General features: G+C 52.0%; 1 protein-coding gene across 1 annotated transcript in view; it reads left to right on the forward strand.

Annotated features, from left to right (window-relative positions):
- KCNQ1 (potassium voltage-gated channel subfamily Q member 1) overlaps positions 1 to 22,523 on the forward strand; it is a 340,175-nt gene that overhangs the window by 156,164 nt on the left and 161,488 nt on the right. Inside the window, exon 11 of the mRNA XM_069471839.1 lies at positions 10,283 to 10,403. Within this exon, the coding sequence (XP_069327940.1) occupies positions 10,283 to 10,403 (121 nt within the window). The remainder of the gene's footprint in view (positions 1 to 10,282; positions 10,404 to 22,523) is intronic.

Genomic DNA, 22,523 nt, shown 5'->3' on the forward strand with positions numbered 1-22,523 from the left:
CAGCAGATGTCTGGATTTGGTAGCCAGGGCCTGGAGCCGGATGCTGAGAACGAGGCCTGCAACTCATTTCCCCATTAAACATTCTGAGAACATCTGCACCGGTTTCCAAGGCTTCTCCCTCACTAATTGCTTTGATTATTGTGTGAAGTTAAGAACTGGCACATTTCCGTGATGTTGTGATGAAGGTGAAAAGATCGCTCTTAATTAGATTAAAAACATTTTTTTCTTCCTGTGTAATTTCGCCTTGAAAATCAAGGCCACTTTTTTGTTTTCTTCATCCAAAGACCTCCAGAAACTTTCCTCCCCACCTCTCCAGAGGTTTCTGGGGAATGTCCTGTGAGCTCAACTCTTGGAGAAGATAGTGCTTAACCCAGATTCCATTGTATATTAAAGTTTCCTGGGGCTGCTCTTGCTGCCTGGAACCTTCCCCTGAAAATGTGCCTTGGGAGACCTGGACAGCGACTTCCTGCAGCATGGAGGCCCGGGTGGGTCGGTTTAGCCGTGTGGGCGGCTGTGTTGCTCTCTTTCCATTTCCTGGGCTCACTCAGGGCTGACCTTGTCCTGGCTCTGTCGCGGCCTGTCCTCAGCACCCCCGCTATCCAGACCCCACCCTTGGACCCACAGAGCCATTTCCGTTCACTCTGAGATCTGTCCCTGTTTTGATGGGGAGAGTTGCGGGGCCAGGGGGAGGGGTCCTCAGCACCCCCACTATCCAGACCCCACCCTTGGACCCACAGAGCCATTTCCGTTCACTCTGAGATCTGTCCCTGTTTTGATGGGGAGAGTTGCGGGGCCAGGGGGAGGGGTCCTCACGACCCTGCACTCCGGGGTCATGGGAGGCCCGCATCCTCCCCAGAGTTGCCTGGGGTCCCGGAGGCCATCTCTGACTCTGCCACATCCCTGCTGTGCTCAGGCCAGATCTATCCTACACTCCCTTGAGATCTGACATGTTCCGTAATCTGCTCCAAACATCGTCTCGCGCCAGGGCGTGGAGAGGGGCTCCCTGAAGGTTTGGGGAGATGCGGTTTTACATCACAGCAGTAGAAAGTCAAGGATCCGCCCTAGGGAACCCTGAGAGCTCCCTGTGTGTTGCAGGGCGGGGTCGGGGCCTCAGGCCCGCTTCTTTCCTGCCCTGCAACACCTAGCAAGGGCAGGGCAGGGCGGTTGTGTTCTTTCGTAATCTTCACTCCCCGGGGGCCCATCTCCTTGGGCTCACACCTCGCCCTGAAATTTGTCACACACATTCCTGAGGACTCTCTTGGTAACAAATAATGGAACCCTAACTCAAACTAGCCTAAGCACAAAAGGGACATTTTTTGGCTCACACAGCTGGACCAAGCTGTTTCCGACACAGCTGGACCCTGGGACTGAGATGATCTTGCTCGCTCTCACTCTCCCCTTCTTCTGTTTCCCCCCTTCTGCCTGTCCCCTCCCTTTTGTCCTCCCTTTCCCTCAGTCTCCTCTCTCCGCTGGTCCCACGGATGGCTGTATCCTCAGGCAGCCACTTTCCAGTGGGGGCAAGGTGGCACCAGCCCACATCTGCCAGCTCAGCAAACTCAGCAGGAAGAGGCCAACTCTATCTCCGTAATTCCTGCCAGAAACTAAGGCCAGGTTCCCATCGGCTCCCAGCTGGGTTATAAGCCATCCTTGGACCTGCAACTGTACCTCTGATGGCCAAGGTTTGGGCCATAAAGACCCCTCCTGGGATCACCAGTGGGTACCTGAATCCTGCATAGTAGGAATGGGAAAGAGGAGCCCCCTAAAGAAAATTCGAGAAGCTGTTCCCAGAAGCCAGGCCTGGCTGCTAGGCAGGCAAAAACAACAGGTGTCCACTCAAGCAAGGTATTTTCCTAAGCGGAACTGGGTGCCAGCTGTGAATATACATTTTCACTCCATTCCTCGTCTTGTTCCTGGCAGCTGTTGTGGGAATGGCTTTTACACTTTTCGTCCGTGTCCCTTACTTCTCGCCTCTGAGTGGAGACACAGGTGGCGGCGGGGTCACTCTGGCTCGGGGTCTGTGAGCTGGGCATGGGCAGCTGGCACAGGCTGTGGCTCAGCAATGTCACGCAAGGTCTGGCTGCAGCTGTCCGGATGCCGTGGGGAGGGCTTCTCCTTCACGGGCAGGACCCACAGGGCTTCGGCGAGTCCACTGGGAGGGGGAGGTTTCTTGAGGGGGCCAGGGAAGGGGCTTCTGCTTGGGAAGGACAGGCAGCTTCTCTTTATCCCTGTGGGATGAGCTGGCTCAGGGAACTTGACTGCGCGGGCCCCGGAGGGATGTGGGGGAGGCGGATGGCGAGGCTCCTGTGCTGAGGGCCAGGCACACATAAGCCCTGCAGCCGTCCAGGGGAGGGGATGATCTCTGGGGCCTTGGAAAGCTTGTGGGGGAAGAGGGCTTGGGTTACACCTGGGAGATTAGGCAGGATTTAATCAGTCGGGAGGGGAAGGGCAGGGGGTGAACAGCCGGGTGAAGTTACTGGGAAGGGCCCAGACGCCGGTGAGACTCTCGAAGGCTGCAGGGGTGGGCCGGGGCCCGGCTGTGAGTTGGACTTGGTACCTGAGTGCTGGACTAGTCTGGGCAGGGAGAGCCGGAGGCTCAGTGAGAAGGCGGAGGAAGCAAGCCCAGAAGCATCTGAGAACAGAAAGTCTTGAAGACCTTTGTGGCAGGACAGAGCTCTGTGTAGCCACATGGGCAGCTCCAGGCCAGACAGAGCGACATATTCCGCTAAGGACAGGAAGAGATGTGCAGCGATGTGGGCTGGCCAGGGAGCAAGGCACAGATACAGAAGACTTCCACAAATTACTGTTTCTTGACTTGTGAAAAGCGTCATTCAAAATAGAAAATACAGACATGATAAGGAAGGAAATGAAAATCACCTGAAGTCCCTTTTGCCCAAAGACCAACACAGTTAACATTTGGATCTATTTCCTTCCAGTCTTTTTTCTGTGCCTGTATTTCTTTTTAAAATCCAAATCCCCCTATTCAGTAGGACCACTAGCTAGAAAGGAAGATACTGTGCTGAGTTTTGTTCCTGCCCTCCTGAGAGAGGGTGAGATTTGGCAGCCAGTGTCCCAGCTGGGGTAGTCGCCACGCCTGAGGCTGCCTTCACCATCCCAGACCTCCCATTTTCCTAGAAAACAAAATTGTTTTGTTCTGCCCTGAAAAATTAGGCCCAATTCTGGCTTTGACAAAGCAAAGGCAGCCAAGGAATTAAAGCATCAAAAACTGGGACTGTCTTAGGAAAGTGTGACTTCATTGTCACCGGGATGCTATGCTCTTTGTCCCCAGGGTCAGGCACTCTGGACAGCTCAGCAGAGGGCACCTGGCGTTGCTCTGATGTCCCCTGCAGGGCCTGAGTGTCTAGGTGAGCTGCCCCATCAAGTCCACCATGAGCTCAGCCTTCTCTGCTGCCATGAGTTCAGGCTCTGAAATACCTACCTTGGAGGAGGAGGTGACAACCCAGGTCTCTTAGGACATGGCACTTGCCTTCAAGCCCTGGCCTGACATGGGCAACACCACTGTCTAGGAAGCGCTGAATCTCCACCCCACCCGCCAAATCCTCTCCATTTGCTCATAGATGTTAGACCTGGCTGTGACCACAGGTGGGAACAGGGAAGATGTAGCCGCCCGGGCAGCCTCACCGTGGGCGGGAGGCACGCCCCACAGTCCCCAACGCACAAGCCGAAAGCAGCCTTTTCTTTTCTCTTGGAAAAACAACCTTGTAGAGCCCCTCTCTTTGCCCCTTGCTCTGGGGGCCCCATGTGCTTTTCCCAGGATTAAACCACAGAGCACGCATTCCTCTCTGGCAGGTGCAGGCCCCGCCCGCTCTGAGCAGCCAACTGATGTGCACATTTTAATTTCCTAAAACACTAGGGCTGGGCCTTTCTCAGGGGTCAGGTGGCTCACCCTTGGCCCTCAGGCTTTGGAGATGGCACTTGTCATCCCAGGTGTCTGGAGAGGAGCCCCATGTTCTACCCACCGCTCTGCTGCTCCCTCCCTCTGTATGCAAGTGATGTAGACATTGAAATATGTATTTGTGTTCTTTTTGTTCTTCCTTTTTTTTTCTTTCTTTCTTTCTTTTTTTTTTTTTTTTCTTTGTAAGAACATTGGAGTCCTGGATGAAGTTTTAGCCCTGTCACTTGACAACTGTGTAATATAACCCAGGGTACTTGAATCTCTCAGCCCCAAATCTCTACAGTGGGGGCTCCTGCCAGGTCCCAGACCTGTGGGCCTCTGACTGTGAGCACATTCTTCAGGGCTTACTGGTCCTTCCCTCGTCTCTCTGAGGATGTCATGGGCACAGAGCCTCCACTCTGAGCCCTTCTCCCGGCTGCGACTAAGTCATGTCTGCACGGTTTCCTGCTGGAAGCCTGCCGCTCACCCCACGGCCAGGCTGTGCGCTCGAGTCTATTTACATTTCCCTGATTGCTAGTCAGGCGCAACACCTTTCCACACGCTCGTCGGCGCTCGGATTCCTCTTCTGAGGTGCGTTAGTCTGTCTGTTGCCCGTTTTCTATTAGGTCATTTATATTTTTCCTATTGACTCGCAGGAGTTCTTTGTATTTTGTGGGCACTATTCTTTTGTGATTGTCTTTTCACTCCTTAAGGTGTATTTTGATGATTAGATCTTAAGTACAATGTAGTCGAATTATCAGTCTTTTCCTTTACGGCTACTGCTTCTTAAACTCAAAAATCCTTCCTAACCCCAACGTCATTAAGATAGTCTTCTAAATGTTATAAGGGCATTATAATAGTTTTGCTTTTCATAATTAGGTCTTCAATCCCCTAGAATGCCAAGAAAGAATTTTTGGTGTATGATGTGAGGTAATTAAGGGTCCGTTAAACATTAAATGTTTTTCCCATGTGGGCATCCAATTGCCCCTGAACATTTGATTGAAAAAAATCCATCCTCTTCCCACGCGATGCAGGCCACCGCCGATATGCAGCAAGTGTCCACCCACGTGTAGGCTGTTTCGCGATGCTCAGCCCTGTCCCAGCGGCCCATTGGTCTCCCTGCATCAGCCTCACACGGTGGTAACGACCACTGCCCAGGAGGAAGTACTGATGTTGGTGCAGCAAGTTCTCCCACCTCGTTCTTCTTCAAGAATACTGCCAATTCTCGGCTATTTGTACTTTCAAATCACTTTTAGAATCAACTTGCTAAGGTTCTCACACACAAACCTTGGGATTTTTATTAAGATTTGGAGAGATTTATTAAGATTTAGAGAGAATCTTTTCAGTATTGAGTCTTCTAGTCAATGGAATGAAGGCATATTTCTCCATTTATTTATGTCTTCTTCAGTGTTTCTCATTAAAGTTTTATAATCTTCTCCACAGAGTTCTTTTATATCTTTAATTAAGATTCTTTTGTACTATTGTATACAAGTTGTCACTTTTTGTTTTAAAATTTTTAACTTACAGAAGAGAGGCAAAAATAGTAGAATCCCCACGTCTCTTTCACCAGCTTCACCTAATGTTAGCATCTTCCATACCACTGACATTGACCAACGCTAGGAAATTAACATTGCTGCAACACCGTGAAGCTACAGTTTGGTTAATTTATTTGAATCTCCCCAGTTTAACTATTAATATCCTTTTTCTGTTCCAGAATTCCATCCAGGATCCATCATTATATTTATTCAGCAGGTCTCCTTAGTCTCCTCTGATCTGTGACAGCTTTTCATTCTTGTTTTTCATTACCTTGACACTTTTGAAAAATACTGGTCAGGTGTGAGTATCTTTCACAGTTTGGGTCTGTCTGATGTTTTCTCAACATCAGACTAGGGTTGTAGTACCGGGGGAAGAATGCCACCAAGGCAAGGTGCTTTTCTCATTGCATCCTACCGGTGGAACGTGACATAACGTGATTTATCACTGGTGATGTCAACCTTGATTCACTTTGTTAAGGTGGTGTTGGCCAAGTTCCTCCACTGTCACTGAGTTACTGTTTTTCCCCTTCCACAGTCTAGTCATTAGAAACCAGTCACCAAATACAGCCCAAACTCAAGGGGAGGGGGGCTCAGCTCTACCTCCTGCAGGGCGAGTATCAAAGAATCTATGAACGTATGTTAAAACCACCACAACAATTAAAACATATTTTGAAGGGAAATACTTTGAAGTTTCTCCTTAAAGTTTCACCTGTGAATTTCAGCGTTCATCTGTGGGATCATTCCTGCAGCAATTGCTGTGATATGTTTCTATTCTCCTCGTTCCTTCCGTACTTATTACTTGGAATTCTTCTGTAAGGAAGATCTAGAGCTCTCCTCCAATTATTTATTTAATTTTATCAGTATAGACTCAGAAATATTTATTGAGTTATCCAATACTATCATTTATTTGGTTGCTCAAACTATTCTAGCTCTGGCCATTGTTTGGTTCATGTGTCCTTTCGATGTGCCCCCATTCTGTTCATTTATTTATTTTTTAGGACTTTTCTCTCTTCTAGCACTAGACAATGCTTCAGGCTCATCTTGTATCTTCCCTGCCCTTGCCCTAGAATCACCCATTTATCCAGAGAGTCCTGGATCCCTTTATTGGAGAATGAATGGTATTTAGAAATCAGGATCTGGGCATGAGGTGTGCTCACAGTTACTGGGATGTCACTACTTCCATCTCCTCTCACTAGACAGAGCTTGACAATACACGTAGTGTGTGCATAACCTGAGCATGGCACATACCTACGCTTCCGTGTTTCTCTGGATCTGTACTAAACTAACGTGAGTGCGTACTCACAGGCACCCCCCCACACACACACACACACATACTTAATTTGTAACTTTTTCTCTGACAGTGAGAAGCCTGGCTGATTTACTTAATTGTATAACCCTGTCGTACACATAGTGAAACAAACTTACCCACTAGAATATAGTGTTTGAGTTATTTTGTCTTTAACCATCCAGTGTCCAGTCAAAACATTGTTTCTGAAAGCAACACAGGCCAGCTCCTTCTTCCTCGCTCCTTTCAGTGATACATCACACATTTGTAACCACTTAGAACTCACTTATCACAGTCTGCTTTCCATCCAAGGGTACTCAAACATCCTGGTTGATTTTTGTTAATTTGCACACTGTGCGATTCCCTCTTGGAGATTCATAGTTCTGTGGGCTTTAACGAACTCCTGGAGTCCTATATCACAGGGTATCATGCAGAGAAGTTCCATGGCCCTAAAACTGCCCTGGGATGAGACTTTTGAATGCAAATACTCCTCCTCCCCTAACCACTGGCAGCCATTGATCTGTTTTACATCCCTGTGATTTTTTTCTAGAATGTCCTATAAATGGAATCCTATGACATGTAGCCTTTTACATCTAGCTTCTTTTATTGTTTAGCAAAATGCATTTGAGATTCATCCATGCTGTTGCATGAAATCATTAGTTTATTTCTTTTTATTGCTGGGTGATATTTCGTTGCATGGATGTACCGTGTTTTATTCATCCATTCACCTGCTGAGGGACATCTTGGTTGGTTCCAGTATTTGGCTACTGTAAGTAAAGTTGCTATGTGTATTTATGTACAGGGGTTGGGGAACATAAATATCCAATTCGTTTGGGTAAATATCTGGGAAGGGGGCTACTAGGTCACATGGTTTGTGTATGTTTAACTTCATAAGAAATTGCCAAACTGTTTTCCAAAGTCTCTGTGCCATTTTTCATTTCCCCCAGCAACATGTGGGAGTTCCAGTTGCTCCACAGCCTCAAGATTGCTTGGTATTGTCAGGCTTTGATTTTTTTTTTTTTTAATTATGGCCACTCTAATAATGCTGTAGTGGTATCTCATTATGGTTTTAATTTGCATTTCCATAATGACCATTGATGTTGATTGGGTATCTCTTCATGTGCTTATTTTTAATGTTTTTTAAATTGGAGTGTTTGCTTTATCATTGTCAAGCTGTAAGCATTCTTTATATATCTGAGTACAAATCCTTGACTGGATAGCTGATGTGCAAATATTTTCCCCAAGTCTGTGGCTTGTCTTTTCATGCCATTAATAGTATATTTTACAGAGCAAAAGCTTTTAATTTTAACGAAGTCCAATTTGTTGGTTCTTTTTCTCTTATGAGTTGAGCTTTTGGAGTTGTATTTCAAAATTCACTGCCAAACCCGAGGTCCTAGAGATTTTCTCCTATGTCTTCTTCAAGAAATTATGGTTTTATGTTTTACTTTAGTTTTTTAAAGTATATAATACCTTTTTTAAAATTTTATTTATTTATTTTTTATTATTGTTTCAGCATATTGTAGGGGTACAAAAGTTTAGGTTACGTATATTGCCCTTGACCCCCACCCCCCTATAATACCTTTTAATTTTTCATTTTCTAATTGTTAATCATCTCTAACATTAGGCACAAATGCTAAATGTATTAAAATTTACAGACACATGTATACACACAACACATCCATATATTTATATTAGGAATAAATTTAGGAGAGTATTATTAATACTTTGGTATGGGAAAACCTTTTTCATAAAGCAATATATCACTTTAAAAACATAAAATATTTTCTATGATTTAAAAAAATAAATAATTAAGACCATACACAGTTGCTCATGCTCGTAATCCCAGCACTTTAGGAGTCTGAGGCAGGAGGCTCACTTGAAGCCAGAAGTTTAAGACCAGCCTAGGCCACATAGCGAGACCCAATCTCTACAAAAAATAAAGCTTAAAAAATTTTCAGGCATGGTGGTGCATGCCTGTTAGTACTAGCTACTTGGGAGGCTCAGATAGGAGGATCGCTGGAGCCCGGGAGTTAGAGGTTACAGTGAACTATGAATACACCATGGCACTCCAGCCTGGGTGACAGAGTGAGACCCTGTCTCTAATTAATTAATTAATCAATCAATCATTACAGTTAAAAATCCAAAGATAGACTGGGGAAGATATTTGTGCCCCATAAAACAAAGTAATATCTCTAATATGTAAAAAATTCCTACAAAGTGATAAGCAAAAATGAGTGAAGGATATAAATAAGGCATTCTGCAAGAGGAAACCCAGATAGACACCAAGTGTATAAAAGGCACCAGCACAGACAACAGGGCCTCAGTGTTCATCCATACTTGGCGGGCCCTGCTGAGGGTGCTGACAGTTCTTCCAGGCACGGCTGTGGGGAAGCTGAGGGAGTCTGAATTGCTATACTGCTTGGGAAAGCAATTGAGCAATGTCTATTGGGTGCAACCAAGGATGCACCCATTCACCCTGCTCCAATATGTCAGCTTTTAAGAATAAAGGTGGGTGTCGCATCATTATCTGAAGAAGTGGCTTGAAATAAAAGAGACTGAATGTCCATGAAATACAGACTAGTTGAATTGATTTCGGCCAGTCTAAACTATGAACTATTATGCAATTACTAAAATGAGAATTAGATGCATGTCTATACACCTGGGGAAAAATTAGAAGAGCGTGTTGCCGAGTGACAGGAACCAAGTGATATGAGCTGTCCCACATGTACAAAATCATCCCACCTAGCATCTGCTGCTAGGACGAGCAGAGAAGGCGGGAGCTAGGGATCCAGCTGGCGGTCAACGCTGATGCTCTCGAGGGAGGAGAGACACTGTAAATCTTTGAGTTATTCTACTTGCAACTAGTGCTTAATCTTTTTGCTACGAAAACCTTAAATGAAGAAAAAATGAAGACCAGAGCAAACACTGCTAGCACGAATAGAGGCTGATATAGATCAGTTCCTTCAGGGCCTGTGTCAGAATCACAGAGGGGTGGGCCCAGGAATATGAATGTGAAGCCAGCTGCTGGGGTGATTCTTGTGCGTCCTTCGGGCTGCAGACGCTGACGTGGCATCGTGTTTTGAGTGAGGTGCTCTGTGGTTGCCCCTCCCCCCTGGGCACACAACTCCTCGTGGGCCGGGCTCCTGCCGCCACCCAGTCTTTGCTGGCCCATTGCTCTGGCAGTGTATGAGTGTGACAGTATGGCGGTGGGAGTTGCTATCTCTTACCTGTGCTTGTCACTTCTGTTTTATTCTTGACCCAAATGTCAGGCGCGATCCAGGGGAGAGACCCAGAGCTTGGGTTGGGGCGAGTCCGAGACACCTGAGCTCGGCCCCAGGCAGTTACCGATCTGAGAAGGATTCATAGGCCTCTACCTTCTCTAGACATCGAGGTCTCAGACACTCGGGGACCACCTTAAAAACCCACCCGTTCTACCCCAATATGAGCCTGTCAGGGTGGAAGCATCCAGGCACGATCCCCACTCCTCACCTGGCCCTGGGAGGTTTGTCCCACGGCAGTGGCAGGTTGGAGTGGGAGCCCTAACGTACTGTCCCCCAACTTTCTCTGCAGTGAGGAAGAGCCCCACGCTGCTGGAAGTAACCACAGCCCACTTCCTGAGAACCAACAGCTTCACTGAGGACCTGGACCTGGAAGGGGAGACGCTGCTGGCACCCATCACCCACGTCTCACAGTGAGTACCCATGGAGGCCGGGCCCCATGGGCACAGGGGCTCGGAAAAGCCACTTTGGCACTGGGAGAAGGCTCTTTCTCTGGCCGGGGCACTGTCTACTTGCCCAGTGCCCTCAGGAACCTGGTGTTGCCGGCCACAGGGGGCTGGCCCTGGTGCCTGGGCACCACGCAGCAGAGGAGAGCAGGGGTCCTTTCACTGAGTACGGGAACATGATCCTCCTGTTTTGCCTTATGGAAAACCAGACAGATCATTTTCCACTTGTTTTCATGCTTTGAGCATCTGAGAAGATTGTTTTTCTCTCCCGGTCCCGTCCCCAGCCCACCCCCCAAAAAAGAGACAACTTTGTTTTTTTAGCCTTTCCCCGTGGAACCCTGGCCAAAGACAGGGCAGATGCTGGGTGCAATGTGCCAGTTGCTGCTGCTGTCCTCAGGGGCTCCTTCAGGTGGAGGAAATAGCTGATTTTCCATGCCTTCCAGTTGGCTTTCCCCTGAGGCACAGCTGGCCTGGGACACATGCCCATCCTCCCCCGCCGTCACGGCATCTCGAGGCCAATCCCTGGTGCCCAGCCATGGTGTGATTCCCTGTGACGTGTGACTCAGTACCCCCAGCCGGGGCACCCAGCGGTGACAGCCGTGCACTAGGGTCAGTGAGGCACTCGGGCCCATTCTGGCCACCGTCTCGTTGGGGATTCCCCTTGAGAAGTGACTTTGTGGCAGAATGTGTGAGCGGCAGTCTCAGCCCTTCTGAGGGTCACTTGCTGGGGCTCTTTCTTTCTCGTTGCTGACATTTCTCTAAACCACGTTTTGCTCGTCAGACTCTGAGGGGCGGGAGGGTGCCTGACCTGCGTGCGCCTTTGTCTTAGTGGGGCCCTGGGCCTCCCGCCTTTGCTGCCAGCCAGATGTGGGCTTGGCTTTGCAGGTGACTAAGGTAATTGGGACTCACAGTGCCAGGGGCTGCTGGTGTAACCAGAGGACTAGCAAGGTCAGGTAGCCAGAATGAGGCCGTGCCCAGCGAGGGGACAGGCTGTCTTAAGGTGTAGTTGTGATCAGATAAGACCCGCTCGCTGTCTTTCCAGGCCCCCAGGTTCACGGGGAGATTGGCAACACCCAGTGGTTGGCAGGGCGTGGAAAGGGAGTGTTTCCAGGCTCTAGGAGAGCCAGCAGGTCACTGGGAAGCAGGGGCAACACTCATGGACGCCCTGGGACTAGGGCTTGGAGCTCTGGGTCCCTGCGAAGACAGTCTGCCAGGCCGGCTAGGTCAACAGGCAGGAGCAGAGGTACGAACAGGGCGGCCGCCAGACGGGCTGGGCTGGAACGGGGGCCAGGAGGCAGGACGCTGGTATACACTGTGCCAAGGCTTGCACCAAGTCTGGGTGTGAAAGACCCAAGAGTGTCAAATGGAGTTTTGTGACTGGTGTTATATGCAACATGGGTGGCAGTGCCTGCTCAGAGGACAGCCAAAAGTATGCTGGGAACGCTGGAATGCCCTAGGGTTTGGGCCCAGATGCCACCCAGGCCTCACTGGGCCACTCAGTCTGTCCCTCCTTGTCCTCTTGCCTACTCTTCCTTCTGTTGGAGCTCATTCTCCTTCATTCTCTTGGCCATGGACCAGCCTACAGATACACACACAGTCACACTCTGGGAGGACAGGGCTGTCAGCCACCATCCACCTAGCTGGGCAGTCAGGCCCACCTACCACCCCCTTGCTTCTGGGTCCCGAGAGGCCCCTACAGGTGGGCCCAGGTGAAGGAGGCCAAGGACTGGACACTGATGTGCACACAGCCAAGCCTGCGGCCGCCTTGTAATCACCCCTTTGGGAGCGAGGGCTGCCCGTTCTGTTATCAGCACATGACGAGCTTCCTGGAGCCAAAGACTGCCCACCTGCTCTGGGGGTGATCCCAAGCCAGTGTGACTGGGTCATCCGGTCACCAGGCCATTTCTTGTCCCCCTCCAAGATGGCGGAGCCTGAGATACCTGAACAGCCCCAAGGCTTCTGCCTACTGTGGGCCTGGCATATCACCATCCTGAAAGCTGCTAGGGGCCCTCTCAGGCCGGCACTCCCATGGCCTGCTGGGGTCAAGGACGGCTCCTCCATTGCCTCCAGTGCTGTCTGGGCCCAGGCAGGGCAGAAATCCCAGTCGTCACCTAGCCAGGTCCCTGCCCTGGAACCTGTCAAGGTTTTTCCCAGGACAGGACCTTCCAAAAGCCGCCACTGGATGTGATCAGCCTAGGACGATGGGGAGGATCCAGGCACGGTGCTTGGGGGAAGGATCTGAGGTGGGGGCTGGGAAGAGGAGAATGAGGTTTCAGCAGAGGCACTGTGGTCAGGGCAGGGCAGGGCAGAGTCTGGGACGAGGCAGAGGGGTATCTGTGTGCCTACATCCTTAGGAGTTGGGGTGCTGTCTCTCCAGGGAGGCCTAGAAGAGAGGGTGGGATGCAGGTATAGTTACAGTGTCGGGGCAATGAACCCAGGTGCCCCCAAGGCAAAAGACTGGGCAGAGGCCCTGCCCCATCAGGGGGAGAAGGCAGGCAGCGGTGGGTGCTGTATTTACTCAGGGCTCGGACCGCCAGGCTGCAGGGTGGGGGTGGGGAGGCCAGGTCTTCCTGCCCGCATCAGGGCCACATTCCTCTGCCTCCCGCACAGCTCGCCTGGTGATTGATGCCTGTAATTAAACTCGGCTCCAGCTGCTTGGGGATGGAGCTAAGCTCCCGTGGGCAGCCCAGCCCTGGGGACCCCTCGCTGAGAAGAGAGGTGCATGCCCTGGTGTGTGCGCGAGGGACAGGGATGTGTGCGGGGGTCTCACGGGGGCAGAGTGGGTGGGAGGCAGTTACCGAAAAACAAATCCATTTTTCTTCAGCATTTTACTGATGTTAAATGTATTACCATGTTGGGCCAGTTCCAGAATTCAAATTAAAAGCATAAATAAAGACACATTTTGTTTCCATCTCAAGCTTTCCCCGCCCACAGGGCCCCAGGGAGGTGAGGTCACTACAGCCTTGATTACGGGAAGGTCCCTGGGGCTGGATGAAGCTCCTCTTTCCGGGGTCTGTTGGCCAGTGGTGGGGCCGGGGGTGGGCAGGAGTTAGCAAGCGGGCCTGCTGCAAGCTCCCGGGAATTAGCAAGCAGGGGCTGGGTGCTGGGGAGACAGAGTGGCTCTGCTGTCCCCCAGCTGGTAGGCAAGCCCAGGTGCTCCCCATGAAGCCTAGGGGTGCCCAGCTCTGCGTGGGCTGAGTCTCAGCCTCACACACCCCTTTCAGGCAGAAGCTGTCTCCCCAGCTCCAACGGGGTCTCAAGCTTCCTAAGCCTGTGTCTCCCACCCAGGACCTTGCTGTTGGGCTTCTGAGAGGCGAGGGTGAAGTATAGTCTATAGCCCTTCCTGGGCAGTGTGTAGGGGACCTCCATGAGGACAGGGGAGCCCTATACCCCAACAAGTGCCAGGATGAGTTCCCAGGATTCTGCTCCCCTTGCTCATCTCTGCCCATGGGGGCCATCGGCAGGACGGTGGGATGGACGGCTGCAATGCCTGTGTGTGCCCTTGTGCCTTACATGTGGTATCCTGCCATCTGGAATGCCCTTGTCACTCAATCTGTGTCCATCAGATTCCCTTTCATCTTTCTAATGTCTGTTCAGTCATCCCTGCCTCAGCAAGGCCCCCCCAGGACACTCTGAGGCTGGGCAGATGTGACCTCCTTTGGCTCCCAAAGCCCTCAGTAAGGTCAGGAGGAGGCAGGATATGTACAGACCCTCTCAGCCTTTCCTTCCCCAGACCCCCCGAAGACCCAGGCGCTGAGGAGCCCCAGGACTGCCACTCCCCACCCTGTGCACAGAGCACCCCTTCAGCCCTGCCTGAGCTGAAGCAAGAGCTGCAGATGCCTTCTGGGGATGCCGAGACACAGGCCAGGGGCATGAGGATCTGTAGCTCTGAGCTTGGGAGTCACATGCAGGTGTGGCCCGGGTGAGCTTCTCCCGACAGCCTTGGCAGGCTGTGGCCATTTTTGTGAACGGCTCATCTCCCTTCCCTGGCTCCCAGGCTCCCGGGACTGGCCTGGAATCTACACGTCTGGCCCGTTGGTTACCAAGCGGACACCCAAGACAGACAGCCCAAGAGGTCAGGCCCATGGCCTGCCCAGCCCAGCTGTGCAGTTCCCCTGAAGGGCCCTCCGTCTTTTCTGTTGCGGCATCTTAGACTGGCAAGCCCCAGCCCATGTTTCCTAGACACCTCCCCAGTCCCGCTCTGCAAGGGAACGTTCAGGGAGCAACCTGTCCACTGCAATGGGCACGGGGAGGGCCAGGGGCCCCAAGGCTGGACACAGGGAGGGGAAAACAGGCACAGAGAAAGCTGCAGAGACCCCCACCAGGTGACCGTGAGCACCTCCCTGGTCAGCATGTGCTTGCCTGGCCTCTTGCGACATGACAGCTTTGCAAATCCTTGAGTAAAACCAGCCCCGTGTGCATTAATTAGAATTTCCATGTCTTCAACTTTCTCCTGGACCCTGCAGAATCTCACGCCAAGACGTTCAAGTTGCTCTTTTCCAGCGAGGCCGCTGTGGCCTGGCTTTCATCCACATCACTACTAATGTCTCCTGAATTCTGCATTTGTCAGCGAGGCCAGGGCCAGCCTGTGCCTTCTGGAAATGGGGGCAAATGTCACAAGGCTGACCCCAAATCCAGCTCCATGGGCCGGGGGGCTAGCTCTTTTGATGGGGCCACCTTTGCCTGCAACATTTTGGAGACACCCAGGGCCCACTGTGGCCCACTCCCGCAGACCCCGGGGGCGCCAGGCACTACACCTCTGTGAGTAACTGAGCCCTCACCTTGTTTCTCACCCTGTAAAGTTTGGTGAAAAAGGATAGAGAGGCCGTTCTGGGACCAGTGTCCAGGAGGATGAGGAAGGGGACTTGCCAAGAACAGATGAGACCATTTTGTCTTTCCAGACTGGTGTCCTGTCTTCTGCAAAGCTCCAGACCACCTCTGTCTACACGAGGTGCCAAGGAAACCCTGTGGGAGCCCGCCCGGGAGGGCTGTGCAGGGCTGCATGAGTCACAGGATCCCCATCAGAGCCCCACACAGCCCCAGCCAGGCTCAAACCCATCTCTGAAATGCACGGGGGGATTAAATGTTCTCCTAATTAAATTAAAAGCGAGGCGGAGTGGCTCAGTGGGAAAGAGATGGGACTGGGAATCGGATGCCCGCGATCTGGCTCCCAGCCCGCTTCGGCTCGGCTGCGGCAGCCCCCAGAGGCCTCCTAACCTTTCTGAGCTGCACTTCCTCCATCTGAGCACGTGAAGAGGACACAGCTGGCTTCCTGGGGCCACTGCTCTAGGGAGGGGGCCACACCATCTAGGTGGACGGCCCGGAGGAAAGCAGTGAGGCTTCTGGCTTCCTTGGCAGGGGGAAGGGCCAGCCTGATCACCCAGCCTGGGGTACTCTGGCCGGGCTCCACCCTCTCTCTTTGTGGCCTCTGAGCCATGATGCTGCTCAGGTCCTCAGCCAGGTGGGCAGTGTTAGAGGATGATAGAATGTCCATGTAACAGAGATGGCTAGAGAACAAGGTGACTTTACAAACTGCACTGTTGTTGTCATGGAGATACTTCTGGCAGTTGGGGGGGTCCCAAACAGCTCCCCTGTGTGCTCTGACTAGACCTGGCAGGGGAGACTGAACCACAGAGCGTGTGGAGGACGCAGCCCTGAGACGGCCTGGTCAGGAGCTCTGGGGGATGTGGCCCCTTTAGTGGGGGGTGAGGGAAAGGGCCCCACCTCTCTGCAGACCCCCTTTCTCCAGGTAGGCTCAGAAAGGGCCGTCCTGGTATAGGGTGGTGGTTTCAAACTCTTCGATGAAGGGCAGAGCACACGCAGACGAGTACACAAATCTCAAGCACACAGCTCGGTGCATTTTCACCCCCTGGGGACCCACAGAAGCAGCACCCAGCGGAAGCAACAACAGCCCTACAAAGCCCCTGGGGTTCTTACTTCCTGTTACTGATATCGGAGAGTAACCACAAGACTAGCTTTAAATGAACAGCTTTGCCCATATTTGAACTTTACCTAGTTGGAATCGCACAGTGCACACACCTTCGTGTCTGACGTCCTTTGCTGGATGTGACATCTCTGAGCCTCTCCGCGGGGCTAAGGGCAGTGGTTCCCTCACGCTGCTTGCTGTCTGGTGCTCCCTGGTATGCGTGGCCTACCCGGTTTATCCATTCTACTGTCTGTGGCCACTGGACCACAGTGGGGTGTGGGGTTGTTATCATAGCTCTGAGAACACTCTGTATCTGTTTTTGGTGAAGATCCACCTGCGTTTCTAGTGAGGCCTGGCCTAGGCATGGAATGGCTGCCTCACTAGCTGGGCATATGTTTAGTTTTGGTCAACACTGCCAGGTTCCCAAAGTAGCCTTCCCAATTTCCACTCCCACTGGCAGTGTCTGAGCATTCCGGTTGCTCCACATCCTAACACTTGGCATTTTCCATTGTTTCCTTTTTAGCCATGCTGATGAATGTCTAGTGGCATCAGACTGTGATTTTAATTTGCACTAACCAGATGGCTCACAAAGCTGAGCCCCTTTCCATGTTGTTATTTAGTCAGATATATCACCCTCTGTAAAATGCCCACATCTCTTGCCTGTTTTATATGTTGGGGGGATCTTTTTTGTCAATTTATAGTTCTCTATATCTTTATATATTCTGGATATGAGCAACTGTCAGATACGTGTGTGTGTGTGTGTGTGTGTGTGTACATATGTATGTATTGCAAATATCGCCTCCCCCTCTGCAGGCCGCCTTTTTTGTCTCTCGATGGTGTCTTTTGATGAACATAAGGTCTTAATTTTCATGTGGTCCAGTTAATCAAACATTTCCTCTCTGGATAGTGCTGTTTGTGTCCTACTTAAGAAACTTTGACTACTCCAAGGTCTTAAAGATATTCTGGTTTGTTCTAAAGCATTACTAGCTCACCTTTCACATGTAGATCTGTACTCCATCTGGCATCAATTTTTGCATCCCATGTGAGGCTGAGGTCAAGGTACACTTTCCTCCCACTCAGAGATCCAGTTTGACCCAGTACCCTTTTTGGAAAGGCCCATACCCTGCTGTTATCAGCATTGTCATGAATCAGCTGTCTACATGGGACTTTCTTTCAGGACCCTATTTGGTGGCACTGGTCAGATGCAAGTGGCCCTGATGCCAGGGCCATGTTTCATTCCCACTGTACTTTGCTGACAGGTCTTGACAACTGGTCGTGCTGGCTCCAGCCATTTCTCCTTCCTCATGACGGGCTTGGCTATCTTTGCAGGGCTTCACCATACACATACCAGTTTCCACAGAAAGTCTCCTTGAGGTACAGTGGACTCCTAGATAGGCATGGCAGAATAGATATCTGAATCATGGCCTTATGTCTCCTTTGTTTATTTAGCTCATCTTTCTTTTCGCTTACTGTGTCCTGTAGTTTTCAGGGTGGTGTACAGCTCGTTGCACTTACTCCTTATCAGCTGATGGTCTAGTGTGGGTTCACTGAGCCCTGAGACGTGTCTGCCAGGAAGCCCTGGCCAGCTTGAGTCGTTCATCCTGCCACAGGACCCTAGGGCAGTCACCTAGCTTGGTGATCAGGGGGTACCTAACAGTGTTAGTGTGAGGCCTCACGGAGATAAGGCAGACATCTGGCCATATACTTGACTTGGGGAAATGCCTGGAAATGTTAGGCAGCATAAAATGTCACTTTGTGGCCTGTGGGGACATCCTGTATTTGGCCTGAGAGCTTTTGAAACAGCCAGGTCATGAGTTTCCATGGGGTACAAATGGGGTCACAACATGTGGCCATCAGGTACTATCCTTAACAAGATACACCTGGGGGCCTGAGAGTCTCAAGCCCCAGGATGGTCTGGAGGCAAAGGGAGTCTGCCTTCAACACCTTCAACCCACAGCCTCGAGCCTCTGGGCAAGAGGCCCACGTGCCGTGTGGCTCCCGTGGAGGAGCAGGTAGAAAGCCGGCACCCACTACTGTGCTCTGAAGAGGGCCAGGGGAGGAACCCATGGACTGTGCCCACGACGGTCACGGGCGCGCCACGTGCATCTGCCATTTGTTCTCACTGCAGTCGCACCCACCTGCCAAGGCCAGCGCCTACCTTCAGGCAGTGCGAGGAGCAGGGTGGGGTATGTGGCCTGCCCTCACCAGGCCCTGCACGGGACAGGGGGCCATGGGAGCTCATCTCTGCCTCTGCCAACCCATAGGTGCCCAACAGAGAGATAATCCCAGATGTGGCAGCGTGTTCAGACTTGGTGGCTTTTAGGTGCTTAGAATAGGTTGAAATTCCAGTAGCCTTAACTGAGTACCTGCTGTGTGCATTTCTCGTGTTCGTATTAGAAAGAGATGCTGCTGTGGGTTGAGACACAGCCCATGTCTTTGGTAGGTCCCTCAGAGACAGCACCTAGTAGGTCAGTCCCCTGGGTTCACAGAAGGGGAAACTGAGGCCTCAAGTATAGAGAATTGCCAGTACCACTGGGAGGTGACAGCAGGGCCAGGGCTCATTCCCAGACACACAGTCTCTGGGGGAGTCTGGTCTGCATGGGGGAGACTGGAGCCCCAAGGGTGGCAGGCAGGCAGTGGGACAGCAATGAGACAGAGGGATCCTGTGGCTCATGGAGCAGGAAGGAGCAGTCCACAGAGAGACAGTCTGGGTGCTGGTCAGGTGCCTCTTTGTGACCACACTCTACAATAAGAATTCTTCAAGTTTAGCCTCTATATGCATCGCAGACCTGGTACCGCCGGGCAAGGAGGACAAGGGCCCTCACAGGCCTATGGGCCACTCAGGGGCTCCTGGATCATTTGGGCAAGGCTGACCTGCCCTCCCTGGATGCAGAGTGGATGCCCAGCAAAGTACCCCCTGCTCTCTGCCTCAGTTTCCCCCACAGAGCACCACAGGACATTGATGTGGCAAGGATTACACTTTGGGTGCAGTACAGCCTGATCTTGTATGAAGGCTCAATGCCAAAGTCTTAGAAGAAAAGTCAGGTAGAGTCAAAAGGTAAGTCATTTATGCCTTAAATGTAGAGGCCCTTTAGGGACAACGCAGGTGTCCTGGACAGGGACCACACCTGAGTGCACGTCCTTGGCAGTGACTGGCCAGCAGGAGGACATCTGGCTGTAAGTCTGTCAGGCCTGGCTAGCCCTATGGGAGGCCTGAGGTGCCATCTCAGAAGGAGGGAGAGGAGAAAGAGAAATAAAAGGTAGAGACAGAGGTAGACAGGAGTCCAGGTCTGGCTTCAGAGTCAGGCGTCCCCATTGTCCCCAACCCCTTAGCCATGGCCCCACTACCTGCTTTGATATTTTCCTTAAGTAATCCTTCACACATGCGGTTGCAGCCCCAAGGATTCCCTCTGAAGGCAACCAGGCCCAATGGCACTGGCAGTATCCTGGAAGAAGCACGGAACACCTGGCACGCCTCTCCCAGGGACCCTCAGCATCCACTCAGAGTCTCTGCCATTTCAGTGGGCATAAGAGCAGGCGGTGTTCACATGCAAAGCTCTGAGAAAGGGATTATTTTTAGGGGCTATTCATAGAATTTTCAAAGGCAATTTTGACTCTCACTTTTCTTCTAAGACTTTGGCACTGAACCCTCATGCAAGAACAGATTGTACTACACCCAAAGTATAATCCTTGCCACAGCATGTCCTGTGGTGCCCTGCTGGGGGTATTGAGGCAGAGAGCAGGGGGGTGACTTTACAAGGCAGCAGAGGGTACGTGGGAGGTAAGGTGGCAGGCAGGGCTGTTGAGAGACCACGGCGCTACATGTACGCACACGCACACGCTCACACACACGCACACGCTCATTCCTCTCAGGGACCTTCCCCCAGGTGGATCCCTGCAGCCTCACTGTGGTTCAGCCCCAGAGGGGAGGTGGGCAGCAGCACGCAGCCAGCCTCGGCGCCCCGCTGCTATCCTCAGGCAGCTGGTCTCTGTATCTGGGGCAGAAAGAGTAGGCTAAGGTCAGACTGGGACCTTTGACATCAAGTCCTTGACTGTGTTCTGGGATCGTCACCCTGCCCTACCCTGGTCAGTACTCAGACCCAGTGTCCTCCCCCACTCCCTGGTCACATTGAACAGCTGTCCCCTGCCCCAGAGGGACCTTTCTTCTCCCTCCTAATCCTCCCTCCTCTTGGGCCTTTCGAAGGTGGGCTGGTTTTTCAATGTTTCCTTTAGGTTCATGTCTGGATTTTTAAAATTAAATTGAATCCCTTCCAGTCTGAAACACTTGGATCATTTTTTTTTTTCCTGCTTTTCTTTTTGAGCTGCCGAATGAACCCCACCAGCTGGGTGTGTGCAGGAGCAGGGGGCCGGGGCTGCGGGGCAGGGGTGACCTTTGGTGGAGTGATGCTTGGGCAAACCAGCTCCCAGCCTGACTGAGCTTGAGCTGGTGTGGGTGTAGGGGCAGGGAGTAGGGAACTGTCCACCCCGGGGGCTCTTGAGAAGGGTTTCATTTGAGATGTCCCTCCCCTGGGCCCCCCATACTCCATGGCAGTGCCAAGGAGCCTGTGCTCTCAGGCCGCCTCCATCACCAGCCTGTCTCCTGCACCAGGAAGTCTCTCCATCAGACCATGCAGCCTGAATTCTCATCAGGGAAACATCCCTGCAGATATCAGGAGATGGGCAGACTGGGGAAGTGGGAGTCCCAAGATTAGAGATGACAGGACCTTGCCCAGAGGACACCACCAGCTGACGGCAGAGCCAAGACCAGATGTCAGGCTCCTAACCTCGAGTCCCGTACTCTTCTGCTGGTCCGGTGGGGCCTATCTCCTCCCTGAACCAGGCCTAGCCAGCCTTCTTCAGCAGGGCTGAACCAAGTGAACCCAATCCTGGTGTCTGCCCAGGGCCCTTCCCTGAGAGCCACATCCTGGCCAACTGACTGCTAGGTGAGCAGCACATGTCACTCAGGCCTTGGGCCTGGCTATGCAAGCCCTCCCCCAGGTGATGGGGAAGAGTGATCCCTGCCTGGAAGGACAGGCCAGTGGAATCAGGCATTACATAAACCCTTAAATACAGGCTCTGGGGCTGGCCATAAGGGACACTGAAGTCCTCGGGCCGCAGGAGGACTTCATAGTAATCAGCCGGAGACCCCAGTAGGCAGCACCAGGGCAGGGGTGCCCACCATTCCTGACACGGCAAGAGGGTCAGGCAGCCCAACGGTGACTGGACATGCTGAGTCACCTATAGACTCCAGGGACCAGGTAAAGTAGACTGCAAAGCCTCGGCCTTCTCCCCGAGAAGACATCTCAAGAGAAACGGTCCAGGCTACCAGGAGGCATAGCTTTAGAAAACAGTCTCATTAGTAAAAATGTGGAGCTGCCCTTGGCCTTCATTTAAGTCCATCCTCTCCCTGCACCCCAGGCCTGGGGGTTCTAACTTGGTGCCAGGCTGCTTTGAGCACTGAGCACCTGCAATGCCATAAATGCGCCTGCCTACCCCGGCCACTTGTTGATCCTGATGGCCTGTGGAAAGATCAGTGTCTCAGCTGAGCCCCTACCTGGCCACGCAGGTGCAAGGCCCAGTGACTTGGGCTAAAGAGAAGCTATGTGTGAGCAGCCTGTTCACCTGCCACTGCTGATGACTAACTACCCTGCCCCTTTACCTGGTTCATGGTGGCCTTTTTCTATATATGTTTAACTCCCAAGGATGCCAGATCTTAGGACTTGGAAGGCCCAGCTGGACAGGGAAGGGAGGTACAGTCCTTTTTGCTGGTATACTGGGAACATCCGGTGGGGAAGGGCAGCATCAACCCCTGCAGCAGGCCCTTCAATCCCAGACCCCACAGCCAGGAGAGTCGAGGCTGGATACCAAGAGAGACTTCCTGGGAGCAGGAACAAGAAGGTGTGGGAGCCCAGCCCCAGGGGGTGTTGGCTGAAGGAGTGAGTGTGTCACCTCCCCCATGGATGAGAGCAGCCACAGGGAGGATGGCTAGCCTCAGAGGGCCCTTCGGTGCTTTCTGGCTGCTTTGGGTCTGGGATGCGGCCCACTCATTTGTACTTCCAGGCTGCCCCGTGGGGGCCTAAGCTAGGTCTCCCTACCGGTGGGGAGGGGTGTGGGGGCTGGTTTGCTGGGGCCACCCAGTGTGGGCTCAGGAAGGGAAGGAA

This window comes from Eulemur rufifrons, chromosome 6 (assembly GCF_041146395.1).
Source record: "Eulemur rufifrons isolate Redbay chromosome 6, OSU_ERuf_1, whole genome shotgun sequence".
Lineage (NCBI taxonomy): Eukaryota > Metazoa > Chordata > Mammalia > Primates > Lemuridae > Eulemur > Eulemur rufifrons.